Raw genomic sequence first — 12,837 nt, 5'->3', positions numbered from 1 at the left:
TTTAATTAGTAAACTAAATCCGCCCATGTACAAATAAGATCTACCTGGCTAGCTGGGTCATACATATAATTTTTTAAGGCTAAGTACAGTCTCCTCTAAAAGCAATACCATCTTTCCCTTCCAAATTTCCAATATATATATCACCAGTTTCCCACGGACCAAGGTATCTAAATTAACCCAACAACTCAGTTTTCTTAACAAACACCAACGTTCAAAGCCTTTACTTCTCTTTCTCTATCTCTTTGACTCTATCTCAATGGGTGCTCCTCAACTTTTTTCTTCTCTTAGCTGTGAATTGAGAATCATCCAAGCAAAAAACGTGGAATTCAAGTCCAAAGGTTCCTTCTTTGTCAGATACTATCTTTCTGCAGGAAACAACAAAAGTATTCGCCTCAACACCCGAGAAATCTCCTCCAAGTCCGACCTCTCTTGGAACGAGTCCTTCTCTTTGGATTGTTTTGGTAACCAAGACTCCATGGACAACCTAAAGCAAGAAAGCGTGGTTTTCGAGCTCCGGTGGAGGAACAAAGTGCCAGTTCTTGGAAAGATTGGAGGGTCACAGCTGTTGGGGAGGGTAGAGATTCCATGGAAACTAGTGTTTGAGTCACCAAACATGGAAATAGAGAATTGGGTCACGATGGTTTCAACAAGACAACATGTGCTTGAAGGTGCCAAGCCACCTAAGCTGCAAGTGGGAATGAGAATTCAAGTTCCTGCAATGGTGGAGACGGAGGGGAGGACACAAAGGAAGGTTAACAAGCGGGAATATGAGTGTGGTTGCAAAGATGGACATGATTACAGTACTTGTGGAGATTATGAAATTTTTGCACTAACTGCAGCTTTGGAGGCCTTTTAGGCACAACTGAAAATCAAGTTTTGGTTGGTGTAGATAATTTTGCCTTGAGTATTGTTACTTGTTTTATTAAATTGAGGATCTGGGAATTTTGATTTTGTATATTTTTAGATAGTGATGATGGGAAATGTGTACAGCTCCATCAAAACGAGTTGGAGTTAGAGCTAATTTAAAGACTGTTCTTTCCTTACGAGCAATTTTCTAATGAGAATTTTCAGCAATTATGACTAATTACTTGGCTGCTTGGATGGTTAAATAATTTGGCATAAATATATGGCTTACGAACATCAAACAATTCCACTTTGTTTTAATTGTCATAACATTCCAAACCAATAGCAAATAATGGGTTTTAGTATCCGAGTGACCAAGAATATATACTTCTTCATGCTACGTGAAAAAAAAAAACAGAGAAGATCCAAAAATTGGATCAAAAAATTCCAGTACCAGGCATATCAGTGCAGCCAAATTTATCTTTTAAGCCTTACATAGTTGAATCCCTATAGTTGTAGCCTGGATATTTATGTTCTGTCTTGTAAAATGATAAAGATAATAAAAATAGATAAATGAAGTATTTCCTTTAGTTTCTCTGGCCCTATATTTCTTTACTAGGAAGAATTCGATAAAGGAAGCTATTAAATTAATTTCTTTTTTAGTTAGCTCTAACGGTGTTGTCTTCGAAGCCAGAGTGTGATGTTCAGAAGGATGGAGTAGGAAAGTCACGTGGATGTGATTTTGAGTTAGACCTAATTAAGATCGAGTTTATGAGGCCAAGATCATGCATTCCTTACTCCTTAGAGATAAGCCAACTTTATAATATTGGGAGATAGCTGACCGAGGCTGGTCGACCAACCTCGAGGAGGTCGAGGGTAGCCAAGAAGAATTTATAGGCAGTTGAGATGGTTTTGAAGAAGACCTAGAAACTAGGGCTTTAAAATCCAAAGCAAATGAAAAACCGGAAAGGGGAGTGATGTCCTTATTTTTTTAGTCGGACCGAAGTTCAACCAATAATCAAACAAATAAAGTTATAAATATTTTAATCAATCAATTCAAAAGAGAGAGAGAGAGAGAGAGAGAGAGAGAGAGAGAGAGAGAACAAATTGCATATTATTAGAGAGGCTTAAGCTCCCAAATGAAAAAGTAAATCTAGAATAATTATCAACAAAAATAACAAAGCAGCGAGAACCCCCTTAGTGAGAACTAGTACAGGACCTCATATATCAAAATGGACAATGTCAAACGGTGCAGAAGAAACAGAGTCATTGTTATTAAATGGTAAATTTGTTTGCTTCCCAAATTGCAAGATAAACAATCGAACTTATTAAATCTAATTGATCCTAAGTGAGTTTTAAGATGCTAATAATTGAAGACACGACAAGGATCCATGATGAAGGGGGGGGGGGGGGGGAGAGTGCCACAAATTGAGAGTGATGGTGGCAATTGCAGAGGAGAAGATCATACGAGAGGGAACCTTTAGGTAATTGACCTCTAACAAATGTCCAACTTTATGGCCTATCCCCACTCCCAGAAGCTAGTCTGTCTATGGATCTTGCACATCAAGACCACTGTTAGAGAAATGAAGATGAAGATTAAAGGATAGCTTAGGAGCAAGGTAAAGTATTTCCCTACGGAAAACTTAGATGAGGAAATAGATCTGATGTTACCAACAAGCATAGAAGATCCATCAAAGGTGTAAATGGTAGTAGGATGAGCTAAGGATGTTTTATGAGAGAAAAATAATTTATTAGGTATCATGTGATTACAACATAGCATATCAAAGAAGTGGGAATTTTTCCACAAAAAATCAGTTTAAAAGTGAAATGTTCGCCATTTTTAAGATTTCCAATTAAATAGTTCATAGTAATGGAGACTAATGGGTGGCCTTGATTGAATAAAATTTGAAAGTCATAGGGTTCAATTAAATAAAAGTAAAGTTAGAGGCCTAAAAATAATTTTGGTCAAACTTAAATGGTGCAATTTATAATTTAGCTTTTTTTGTTTTTGTTTTTGTTTTTTTAATGCAAGACTTCCAAAAAGTCTTTCTTGTAACAAAATTAATCTCATTTATGTATTTTTTACTCCAAAAAAAATGTTATGACTTATGACTAATATTTTTCAATTTGCTTACAAACACACTCAATCGATTGTACACACAATTTCACGATTTGCATGTTAATTTGTGCAATTATGAGTAGTTGATGAAAAATGATGAGATCATATAATCAGTAATGGACAAAAAATGTCTACTACTCATAGTCACACAAGTAAACAAATTATAAAATTAAATGAGTTATTTTCTAAAATGAGCGTAACGCTCTGTTTGTTTCAGCAATGATGTTTTCTAGAAAATAAGTTATTTTCTAAAAAGAATTTTCTATAAAACTATCTCATTTTCCAATGTTTGGTAGCAACTTTAAATGAGTTGAAAAACAACCTCATAACTTCCCTTATTTAGTTTGCTGTGAGATAGAGTTGTTTTCCAAAAAAATTTAATGGAAAACAATCTCCAAAAATAAGCCATACTTTTTATATTGACCAAAGATAGTTTTCCTTTGACTCATCTTTTTTTATGCTACCAAACACTGGAAAACAAGGAAAACTATCTTTACACAAGGTTTTCCATTGAAACAAACGGAGCGTTACAGTGTGTGAGTGTGCCTCTATAATTATTCAATATCTACAATTATTTACTTATACCTTTCCCTTCTAATTTTCATTACAAAATATAATTGTGTCTTTACAAGCCTCTTCAATAAGGTAAAAAATTAAAAATATATTTAAGAATTTTTGAGCTCATGTCCTATACAATCCAACCATTAGGCAACCCTTGATTCAACCAATAATACCTAAAAAGTGAATAATTTTTAGATTCCTAAATGATTCTGCCTTTTAAAACTATTAGTTCAACATAATTTTACATGTAATTCTCTAATTGAAGAGGCATGTACTCGTGCTGGGGTTGCTTAAAATATCTTATCAAATGCATATTACACTTGGCAAAACCAGATTGGTAAGCACCAAACCAATTTGACCGTCAAAAGTGAATTCCTAACTCCCAATTTGATCTACTTCTACACTTTCTACCAGAAAAAAGAAGGTACTTTTAGTTATGAACACGTTTTGACCATCAAAACTCAAAAGTAGTATTCCTAATTTCTACCTCTAAAATTACTTCATGCGGTCAAATATGTATTCATGAGAATCAAGCTTTGCTACTTTAAGCATCCAAGCTTGCCAATAACCATTTAGGTTTCCTTTTAGTGGGGCACTATGATGGGCAGGGCGGGGCAATCTAGTTGTAGTCCAACTTGCTTGGTGTGGTGCCATAAAACCCTATTGTTTTATGCTATATTTGACATTATGTACACTATCATGTATTAAAGTAACTAAAAGTTGTTTTATTACCTAAAATAATGATAACTTAATAATTTGGAAATTGTCATATAATTCTTGAGATGTATTGTATGTGATTTAGTTACAGAAGACATAAATTACAAGTTCTTTGTAAATTTAATATTTTGATTTTATAGTCTATGATGAATTGGGCATTTAATCTGCAAAGATTATAACATGACCACTAAGACGGTTTTCTTCTTAAAAAAAAACTAAAATTAAAATGGTTTGTTTTGATCATGGATAAGGAGATTTCTAGTTGATATGTTGATGTGTTTTAAGTATGTAAAATAAATTAAATTGTGTGTGAGATTAATTATTTTATTAACTACTGTCAACTGAATAATAAATTTCATGACTTTCATTTACATAAACTCTCAATCTCGAGGGAATTGTCACTTTAGTCTCATCCTAAGCTATACGCTAAAGTCCAATTGAATTTTCCCAGAAGGCTAACCCAATTAGATAATCAGTTGTTTATTTAATAAGAACTATTAAATAAAATAATTTTCTATGACCTATGATTAAACAAAAGATTTTTTTTTTCTTCTGGAAAACTACTTTTCATCAAGAAAGAAAAAATAACGTACAGAGAACTTGTAAGGACACATATTAATTCACAGCCTAAAAGATTTGGACATGGCCCAATAAGCCCACAACAATAAATTTGTAAGAGAATGGGTATCACTGAACGTTCAACGAGCCAAATATAAATCACAATGGGCTAGTTTAGTGTTGGAATGATCAAGATGAATAAGTTGAAAAGAAAAATACTCCTTGGTCAAGTCCGAAGATGATATGTTCTTATATTTAGCTCCCAGACTTATACAAATATTCAAGTTCTTGATTACCAAGTGGTCTCTCTCTCTCTCCTTTTTTCTCATGACCCCTTCTGTAATGGAATCCTTTCCCTTTTATACTCTTCTTCCTCCTTTCATCTTAGCCTTCTACTTGTTGATCAAATAACTCATCTTCTTGATACTTGTCCCATCAGAACCTTCTTGAAGTCTTTGTGGGTAGCTGTAAGGTTAGAAATCATTGTTTACGTATCACCTCCACATTAATGCTGCTAGTTGGTTAAGTGCACAACATTCAATGTAGTGGTAACAATTTTCTTTCCAAATATTTCTCTATTCTTTGTTGACTTACTTCTCTCTGAAGCTTATCCTCCCAAGCACGATTGCCCATTGCCCCGTACTTGATGGGTGGTCGGATTTTAGGTTTCCACTTTGTTGGCCGAGGAAAGGTGGCTCCTAGGACAACATCACCTGCTTGTTGTGACCAGGCCTCTTCCTCAGCCCGATAATCTACTTGCTTTTACTAATACTCGTTTGTCCTCGGGGTTTTTGATGTCCTCGGGTGTGGCCCACGGCCCAATATCCTTATCCGAGCTCTTTATCCCCCACAGAACTAATTAAGAGACTCCATATCTTGCGCACCAAGTGGAATTGGGATGAAGATTGAAGATTTCTAAAGATTGATCTTCTACTTTAATTTAAGAATCATAACATCAAGGTATGTTTTCTATTCTTTATTTCTAAAATTCAAAAATACTATGTTATCTCACATGAATAGAATAGATCAATTTATTTGCCCTTGCTTACTTTGTATGAGATGCAAAACATAGTTTTCAACACAACATTGTTGCAACTTGCAAGGGTCGGTTTTGAAAATCTTGTACACAATCTTGATCATCCACTTCATGTAGATATAAAGCTTTTAAGTAAACTTAATCCTACAAGAAAAATATATCTAGCTAGCCAGCTTGGTGATGCATATAATTTTGAGCAATGTTACATATATAACAAATTTTACAATATTTTTCACAATAGATAAATTTACAAGCTTTTACTTGTTCTTATCTAAACTCACTACCGACAACATTTGAACACTTTGACCCTAAATTTTTTTAAAACCCACTTGAAATAAGTTTAGTTATGATTCTCTTAACAATATTCTGATCTTTCTAAACACAAAAAATGCCTAACAATAAACCAGTTTTATCCCAAATCTGGGAGAAATAGTAAGCTCAACAACAAAAGTAATTTTATTTTATTTTTATTTTATTTTTATCTTAAATCTTAAAAAAAAAAACCATTTAGATCTTAACAAATTTGAAATAAACTAATAGAAAATACATAGTTTACATTGTACTATTAATGTAATATTTGCATTGTTTCTAAACGTGTACAATATTGTATATTTTTTGTAAATGTGTATAGTATCATTATCTATAATGTAAATCTTACATTGATTCTAAACAAACTTGTACAGTATAATTGTCTGCAATGTAAATCTTGCATTGATAGTACAATGTGAACATATAGTTGTCCTAAACTAATAAATAAAAGTATTTTAAGCAGTAATAATTAAAATTCAGTTAACATAATTAACATGTTCATTATATTAAGAAAAAATATGTCAAATGAACATGTAATTTATTTTTATTCTATTTCTACTATGTACTATAGACAAATTTGTAATAAGGAAATCGTATAAACTGTAAGATTCATATTTTACCCAAGATGTATCTTCTTATTGACCCCCCTAGAAAAAAATCTTAGAGCCGCCACTGTCTACTTGTAATAGTGATTTCCTCTCAACTTGTGGAGACGAGGATATATGATAGTTGTGGGGATAAAAGGCCCAAGATATGTTTTTTTGGGCCATGGACTTGGTCCGAGGACGCTTACTTGTTCGAGGATGGATTGAAGGTAATAATGATATCAAATATACGGACCCAAGAGCAAATATGGCGGACGGAGTGAATGTAGATAATTTGAGGAGGAGTACATCCTCGGCTAAGTGCAGTAAGGATCAGGTGGTACGTCATGTTAACTAGAATGATATTTTGGAAGGTCTTGAGGATGAAGACATGTTTCATAATGGCACAGAGAGCAAGGGCGGTTGGGAAATATCTCAGAAAAAGTTACTACCACCGCATTGAATGCTCTGTACCTAAGTCTCTGGCCGCATTAATGAGAAAGTGATATTTGAACAGTGATTTTCAGCCTTACAGCTATTATCTAAAGACTTCAAGAAGGTGCTGATGGGACAAGTATCCATGTTAGTACTCTAGATCTACACGTGGAGAGCAATGATGAAGGGGGGATGCAGTATAAGAAGGAAGAAGGCTCCTGAGAAAAGGAGATCGAGAGATAGAAAGAAGAAGACGGGTGACTGGACGTTGGGAATTAATCTTTAAGTGAGGAGAAATATAAGCACCTGGTCCTCGACTTGAGTCTGAGAATAAGTTTCATCATTTAAACTCATTCATCCTTATTGTTTTGTAATCTTGGGCCATTGTTGTTACTGTATAAGCTCATTAGAAACAAGGTTTCCGACCCATACTCTATAAATTTATTGTTTTATGCTCTTTAGGCCTATACCCTCCTTCTTGTTGGGCCTAGGCACAAATTGCGAGACCAGGTGCTTATATTTCCCCTCACTTAAAGATTAATTCCCAACGTCCAGTCTCTCATCTTCTTCTTTCTGTCTCTCCTTAGCATCATCCAATCTCTTCTTAAGCCCATTAACAAATTAATAGCCTCGGCCTGTCCATTCCCTTGAGGATAAGCCGGAGTGAAATATCTATTTGTAATACCCAGATCGCAACAATATCTTCTAAAGGCCTTACTATCAAAGTGAACACCATTATTCGAGATAATGGTATGAGGAATTTTAAACTGGGTGACAATATTTTTTCAAACAAATCTTCTTGCATCTAGATCTCTGATATTTGATAGTAGCTCGGCTTCAACCCATTTAGTAAAGTAATCCGTGCCGACTAGCAGAAATCTCTTATTCCCTGCCGCCTTAGGGAAGGGTCCTACAATATCTAAACCCCATTGAGCAAAAGGTCAAGGACTGGTTAGAGGATTGAGAACTCCTCCTGGTTGATGAATATTAGGAGCAAACCTCTGACACTGGTCACACTTTTTTACATACTCTAGTGCTTCCTTCTGCATATTAGGCCACCAATATCCTTGATTAAGAGCTCTACGAGACAAAGATCTTCCTCTTGTATGACTTCCACAAATCCCCTCGTGCAATTCTTCTAGAAGCTGCTTCGTTGCTTCAGGGTGCATACATAGCAAATATGGTCCTAAAAAAGAGTGCTTGTACAACTTTTGATTCTCGGACAGCCAAAGCCGAGGAGCCTTCCTACATACTTTGTCAGCTTCAGACCTTTCCTCAAGTAAGATACTCTCTTTAAGATACAACACAAGGGGGTCCATCCAACTAGGTCCTATTTTGATCTAATGAACACGGACTATGTCTACATTTATCTTAGTAGGCGTATACAAATCTTCCACTAAAATAACCGAAGGTAAACTCTGTGCAGATGACGTTGCCAAAGTGGCTAGAGAGTCAGCATGAGTGTTCCTATTTTTGGAAATTTGCACTAAAGTGAAAGGTTCAAAATTTGATTGCAACCGTTTAACCTGACTTAAATATTAGCTTCATGCAACGACTTACTTACGTAATAGATTGGCCTCTGAACACTGTTGTCAACCCTTATTAGTACCAAGCTAACAGCATGGGAAACTACAACAATATAAGCAAACAATACCTCATCTACCTCAGGCCTAGACATAATAGGTGGCCGAGAAAGATATTCTTTGAGCTGTTGAAAAGCCAAAGCACACTCCTCAGTCCATTCAAATCCCTTCCATTTATTCAGCAATTGGAAGAAAGGTCTACATCTGTCCGCGGACCGCGAAATAAACCGATTTAAAGCAGCCATCATTCTTGTCAATCTCTGAACTTCCTTAAGATTACGAGGTGGCTGCAAAATATTAATTGCCTTAACTTGATTAGGATTAACTTCGATTCCACGATGTGTAACCATGAAGCCCAAAAATTTACCAGATCCCACGCCAAAAGAGCATTTGGAAGCATTTAGGCGCAACTTATACTTCCTTAGTGTCTTGAAGACATTTTCAAGATTCCCAACATGCTCAGACGCCATCTTACTCTTTACCACCATGTCATCCACATAAACTTCAATGTTCTTCCCTAACTGTGACTCGAACATCCTAGTCATCATCCTTTGGTAAGTAGCCCCTGCATTCTTTAAATCGAAAGACATTACCTTATAATGATAGTTTCCAATAGGAGTGACAAAGGCTGTTTTCTCTTGATCGTCCAAAGCCAAAGGTATTTAGTGATAACCTTGAAAAGCATCTAGGAAACTCATCCGAGGATGCCTAGCTGTGGCATCTATCAACTGATCAATACGAGGCATGGGGAAAAGATCCTTGGGACATGCTTTATTCAAATCAGTAAAGTCTACGCACACCCGCCATTTGCCATTCTTCTTCTTAACCACCACTGTATTGGCCAACCAGTCAGGGTAAAACACCTCTCTGATAGCTCCTGCCTTCTTGAGCTTAATTACTTCTTCATTGACAGCTTCAGAATGCTCTTTAGATGATCACTGAGGTGGTTGCTTCCTTGGTACCACAGTGGGGTTGACATTTAAATGATGACAAATGAAGCTCAGATTGACCCCCGGGGCCTCATAAGTATTCCAAGCAAAAATATCAAGGTTTCCCTTAAGGAACTTCACCAATTCCTCTTTCTCCTGAGGAGGCAACTGAGCGCCTACATGAAAATACTTTTCTTTATCATCACTTATAACAACTCGCTCTAAAGCTTCACATTCTACTTCCACCACCGATAGACCCCCTAATAACCCCGGCTCCTTTAAGTGCTACAAATCATGATCATCTGATGCCGAGGACCCTACTCCAGACTGATGTCTAATTGCAGCCACCATACGCTGCCTCGCCATAGACTGGCTTCCGATCAGCTCTTCAACCCGATCCCCATATGGATATTTCACCTTCAAATGCAAAGTGGAAGAGACAACTCCCATGGCATGAGGCCAGGGTCTCGCCACAATGGCTGTGTATGGAGAATATGCATATACCACTATGAAGTTAACTTCTACAACTTCTGACCCTGTTTGTAATGGCAACTTGACCTGTCCCATTGGTATAACCATCTTCCCATCGAAACCTACTAGAGGTGAATCATAACTAGTTAAATTTTCTGGTTTTAATCCTAAACTTCTATACAAGTCGGGATACATAATTTCCGCCCCACTACCCTGATCCACCATAACACGCCTTATGTCATACCCCCTATCCTGAGTGTGACCACCAGAGCATCATTATGTGGCTGCATAGTTCTAAACTTATCATTCTCCAAGAAACTCAATGCTAGTTGTAGTACAACCTTAGCTCTCTTCGGCCCATGATTAGAGTTCTTGGATAGTGGCCGAGCCATAGTCATTACCCAGTAGGGACACGAATCCACCCTTCCAAAAGTCGCAAAAATGACATTAATGGTGCCTAACGGAGGCCTCGAAGAGGTGTTCCCCTGAGTACCTAAGTCTGTATGACCGACTTGCCCATTAGGCCTATATAGGAACTGTTGCAACCTTTCCTCCTTAACCAATTGCTCTAAATGATACCACAAATTTTGCAGTTCTAGGTGGTATGTCCGTGCTCCTGGTGGTACTGACAATGAAGGTTCTGATTACGTCTTGTGGGGTCTCCATTCATCTTGTTAGGCCATTTGAAGTATGGTTCATTCTTGATTTTCTCTAGAATTTGATGAACTGGCTCTCGGAACACCGTGTTGACTTCTTGTGTCACAATACCAACCCCAGTCTACCTGGTGAAGTCTCGCCAAGGGCGATTGTCATTGTATTTGTCCGACTTGAAGTCCCTCCTATCTTGAGAGACCACCTTCGCCTTTCCTTTACCTAACTGCTGGTCCTTCTCAACCCGCTTGTACTTATCAATCCAGTCCATAAGCTGGCGCACACTACTAACTGGTTTCCCAGTTAAGGACTTCCTCAAACCATGCTCGGCTGGTAAGCTGACCTTGAAAGTTCTAATGCCCACATCATCAAAATCCCCACCAATCTCATTGAGCATCTCCCAATATCTATTTGTATACGTTTTTAAAGTTTCACCCTCTCGCATGGCCATAGACAACAAAGAATCCAAAGGCCGAGGGACTCTACTGCATGTAATAAAACGAGATCCAAACGCCCGAGTAAGTTCCTTAAAGGAATTAATAGACCCTGATCCCAGGCCATCAAACCATCTTATAGCGACAGACCCCAAGCTGGATGGGAAAACCTTGCACATCAACGCCTCATTCTTGGAGTGCATAACCATCCTCTAGTTGAAATGGCTTACCTTTTCCACAGGGTCACTTCGACCATTATACATGGTGAACGCTGGCTAAGTGAAATGCCGAGGAAGTTTTCCCCCTTCAATCTTACATGTGAAGGGTGACTTGGAAATTTGATTCAATGCCCTACTCATAACATCAGTTCCTAGGCCCCTGCTAGATGAATTCCTATTCCTGCGGTTATGGGGGCTATTCTCTTCATGCGAGTAAGACTCACCAAGGGGAGTTCTTGACCTTGGCCTATAGCTTTCCTCCTCATTCTCATTCTCACCAAAGGAAGAGTCAGAGATGGACTAAATCCGCCTCCGTCGTTCGTGACGTAATTTTCTTTTCAAATGGTCAATTTCCAACTGCATGACCTTGGCATTCTCTTCATGGGAGACTCTGCTTCCACTTCGTGATTGACTCCTGCTCGTATGGGTGGTACGTACACTTCCCTCCCGATCTCCACCTTGTTCAGGATTCTGGAAGTCATGTTAACGCTGGGAGCCCCTAGACTCTTCTTGGTGTGGACTTGAATTTGCCATAAACAGACTTCAGACTCATTAAAAACCCAAGATTTCCCACAGACGGCGTAAATTGTAAGGACGTAATTTGTGCCTAGGCCCAACAAGAAGGAGGGTATAGGCCCAAAAAGCCTAAAACAATAAATTTATAGAGTATGGGTCAGAAACCTGGTTTCTAATGAGCTTATATGGTAACAACAATGACCCAAGATTACAAAACAATAAGGACGAATGAGTTTATATGATGAAACTTATCCTCGAACTCAAGCCGAGGACCAGGTGCTTATATTTCTCCTCACTTAAAGATTAATTCCCAACGTCCAGTCTCCCGTCTTCTTCTTTCTATCTCTCGATCTCCTCTTCTCCGGGGCCTTCTTCCTTCTTATACTTTATCCCCCCCTTTAAAGTTGCTCTTCACGTGTAGATCTAGACTACTAACATGGATACTTGTCCCATCAGCACCTTCCTGAAGTCTTTAGGTAATAGCTATAATGCTGAGAATCACTGTTCAAATATCACTTCCTCATTAATGCGGCCAGAGATTAGGTGCAGAGCATTCAATGTGGTGACAGCAGCTTTCTCTGAGATATTTTCCAACCGCCCTTGCTCTCTGTGCCCTTATGAAACATGTCTTCATCCTCAAGACCTTCCAAAATATCATTCTAGTTAACATGACGTACCACCTGATCTTTACTGCACTTAGCCAAGGATGTACTCCTTCTCGGATTATCTACATTCACTTCGTTCGCCATATTTGCTCTTGGGTCCGTAAATTTGATATCATTATTACCTTCAATCCATCCTCGGACAAGTAAGCGTCCTTGTACCAAGCCCATGGCCCAAAAAACATATCTTGGGCCTTTTATCCCCACAATA

General features: G+C 37.6%; 2 protein-coding genes across 2 annotated transcripts; one reads left to right on the top strand and one right to left on the bottom strand.

Annotated features, from left to right (window-relative positions):
- The first annotated feature begins 84 nt into the window (after positions 1-84).
- LOC142626213 (uncharacterized) lies at positions 85-1,084 on the top strand. The gene has a single exon (XM_075800007.1). It carries the CDS (start codon positions 257-259, stop codon positions 854-856), a length of 600 nt encoding a protein of 199 aa, XP_075656122.1. The 5' UTR covers positions 85-256; the 3' UTR covers positions 857-1,084.
- An 8,596-nt stretch (positions 1,085-9,680) lies between these two features.
- On the bottom strand, positions 9,681-11,439 carry LOC142625488 (uncharacterized). The gene is made up of 4 exons (XM_075799133.1): positions 11,019-11,439; positions 10,547-10,713; positions 10,028-10,397; positions 9,681-9,850 (listed from the first exon to the last, which is right to left on the bottom strand). The coding sequence occupies exons 1-4, from the start codon at positions 11,437-11,439 to the stop codon at positions 9,681-9,683; spliced, it is 1,128 nt and encodes a 375-aa protein (XP_075655248.1).
- Between the last annotated feature and the right edge of the window lie 1,398 nt (positions 11,440-12,837).

Source organism: Castanea sativa, chromosome 2, assembly GCF_040712315.1.
Source record: "Castanea sativa cultivar Marrone di Chiusa Pesio chromosome 2, ASM4071231v1".
In the NCBI taxonomy this organism is placed as follows: domain Eukaryota; kingdom Viridiplantae; phylum Streptophyta; class Magnoliopsida; order Fagales; family Fagaceae; genus Castanea; species Castanea sativa.
This window is presented reverse-complemented; position numbering and strand designations above follow the sequence as displayed.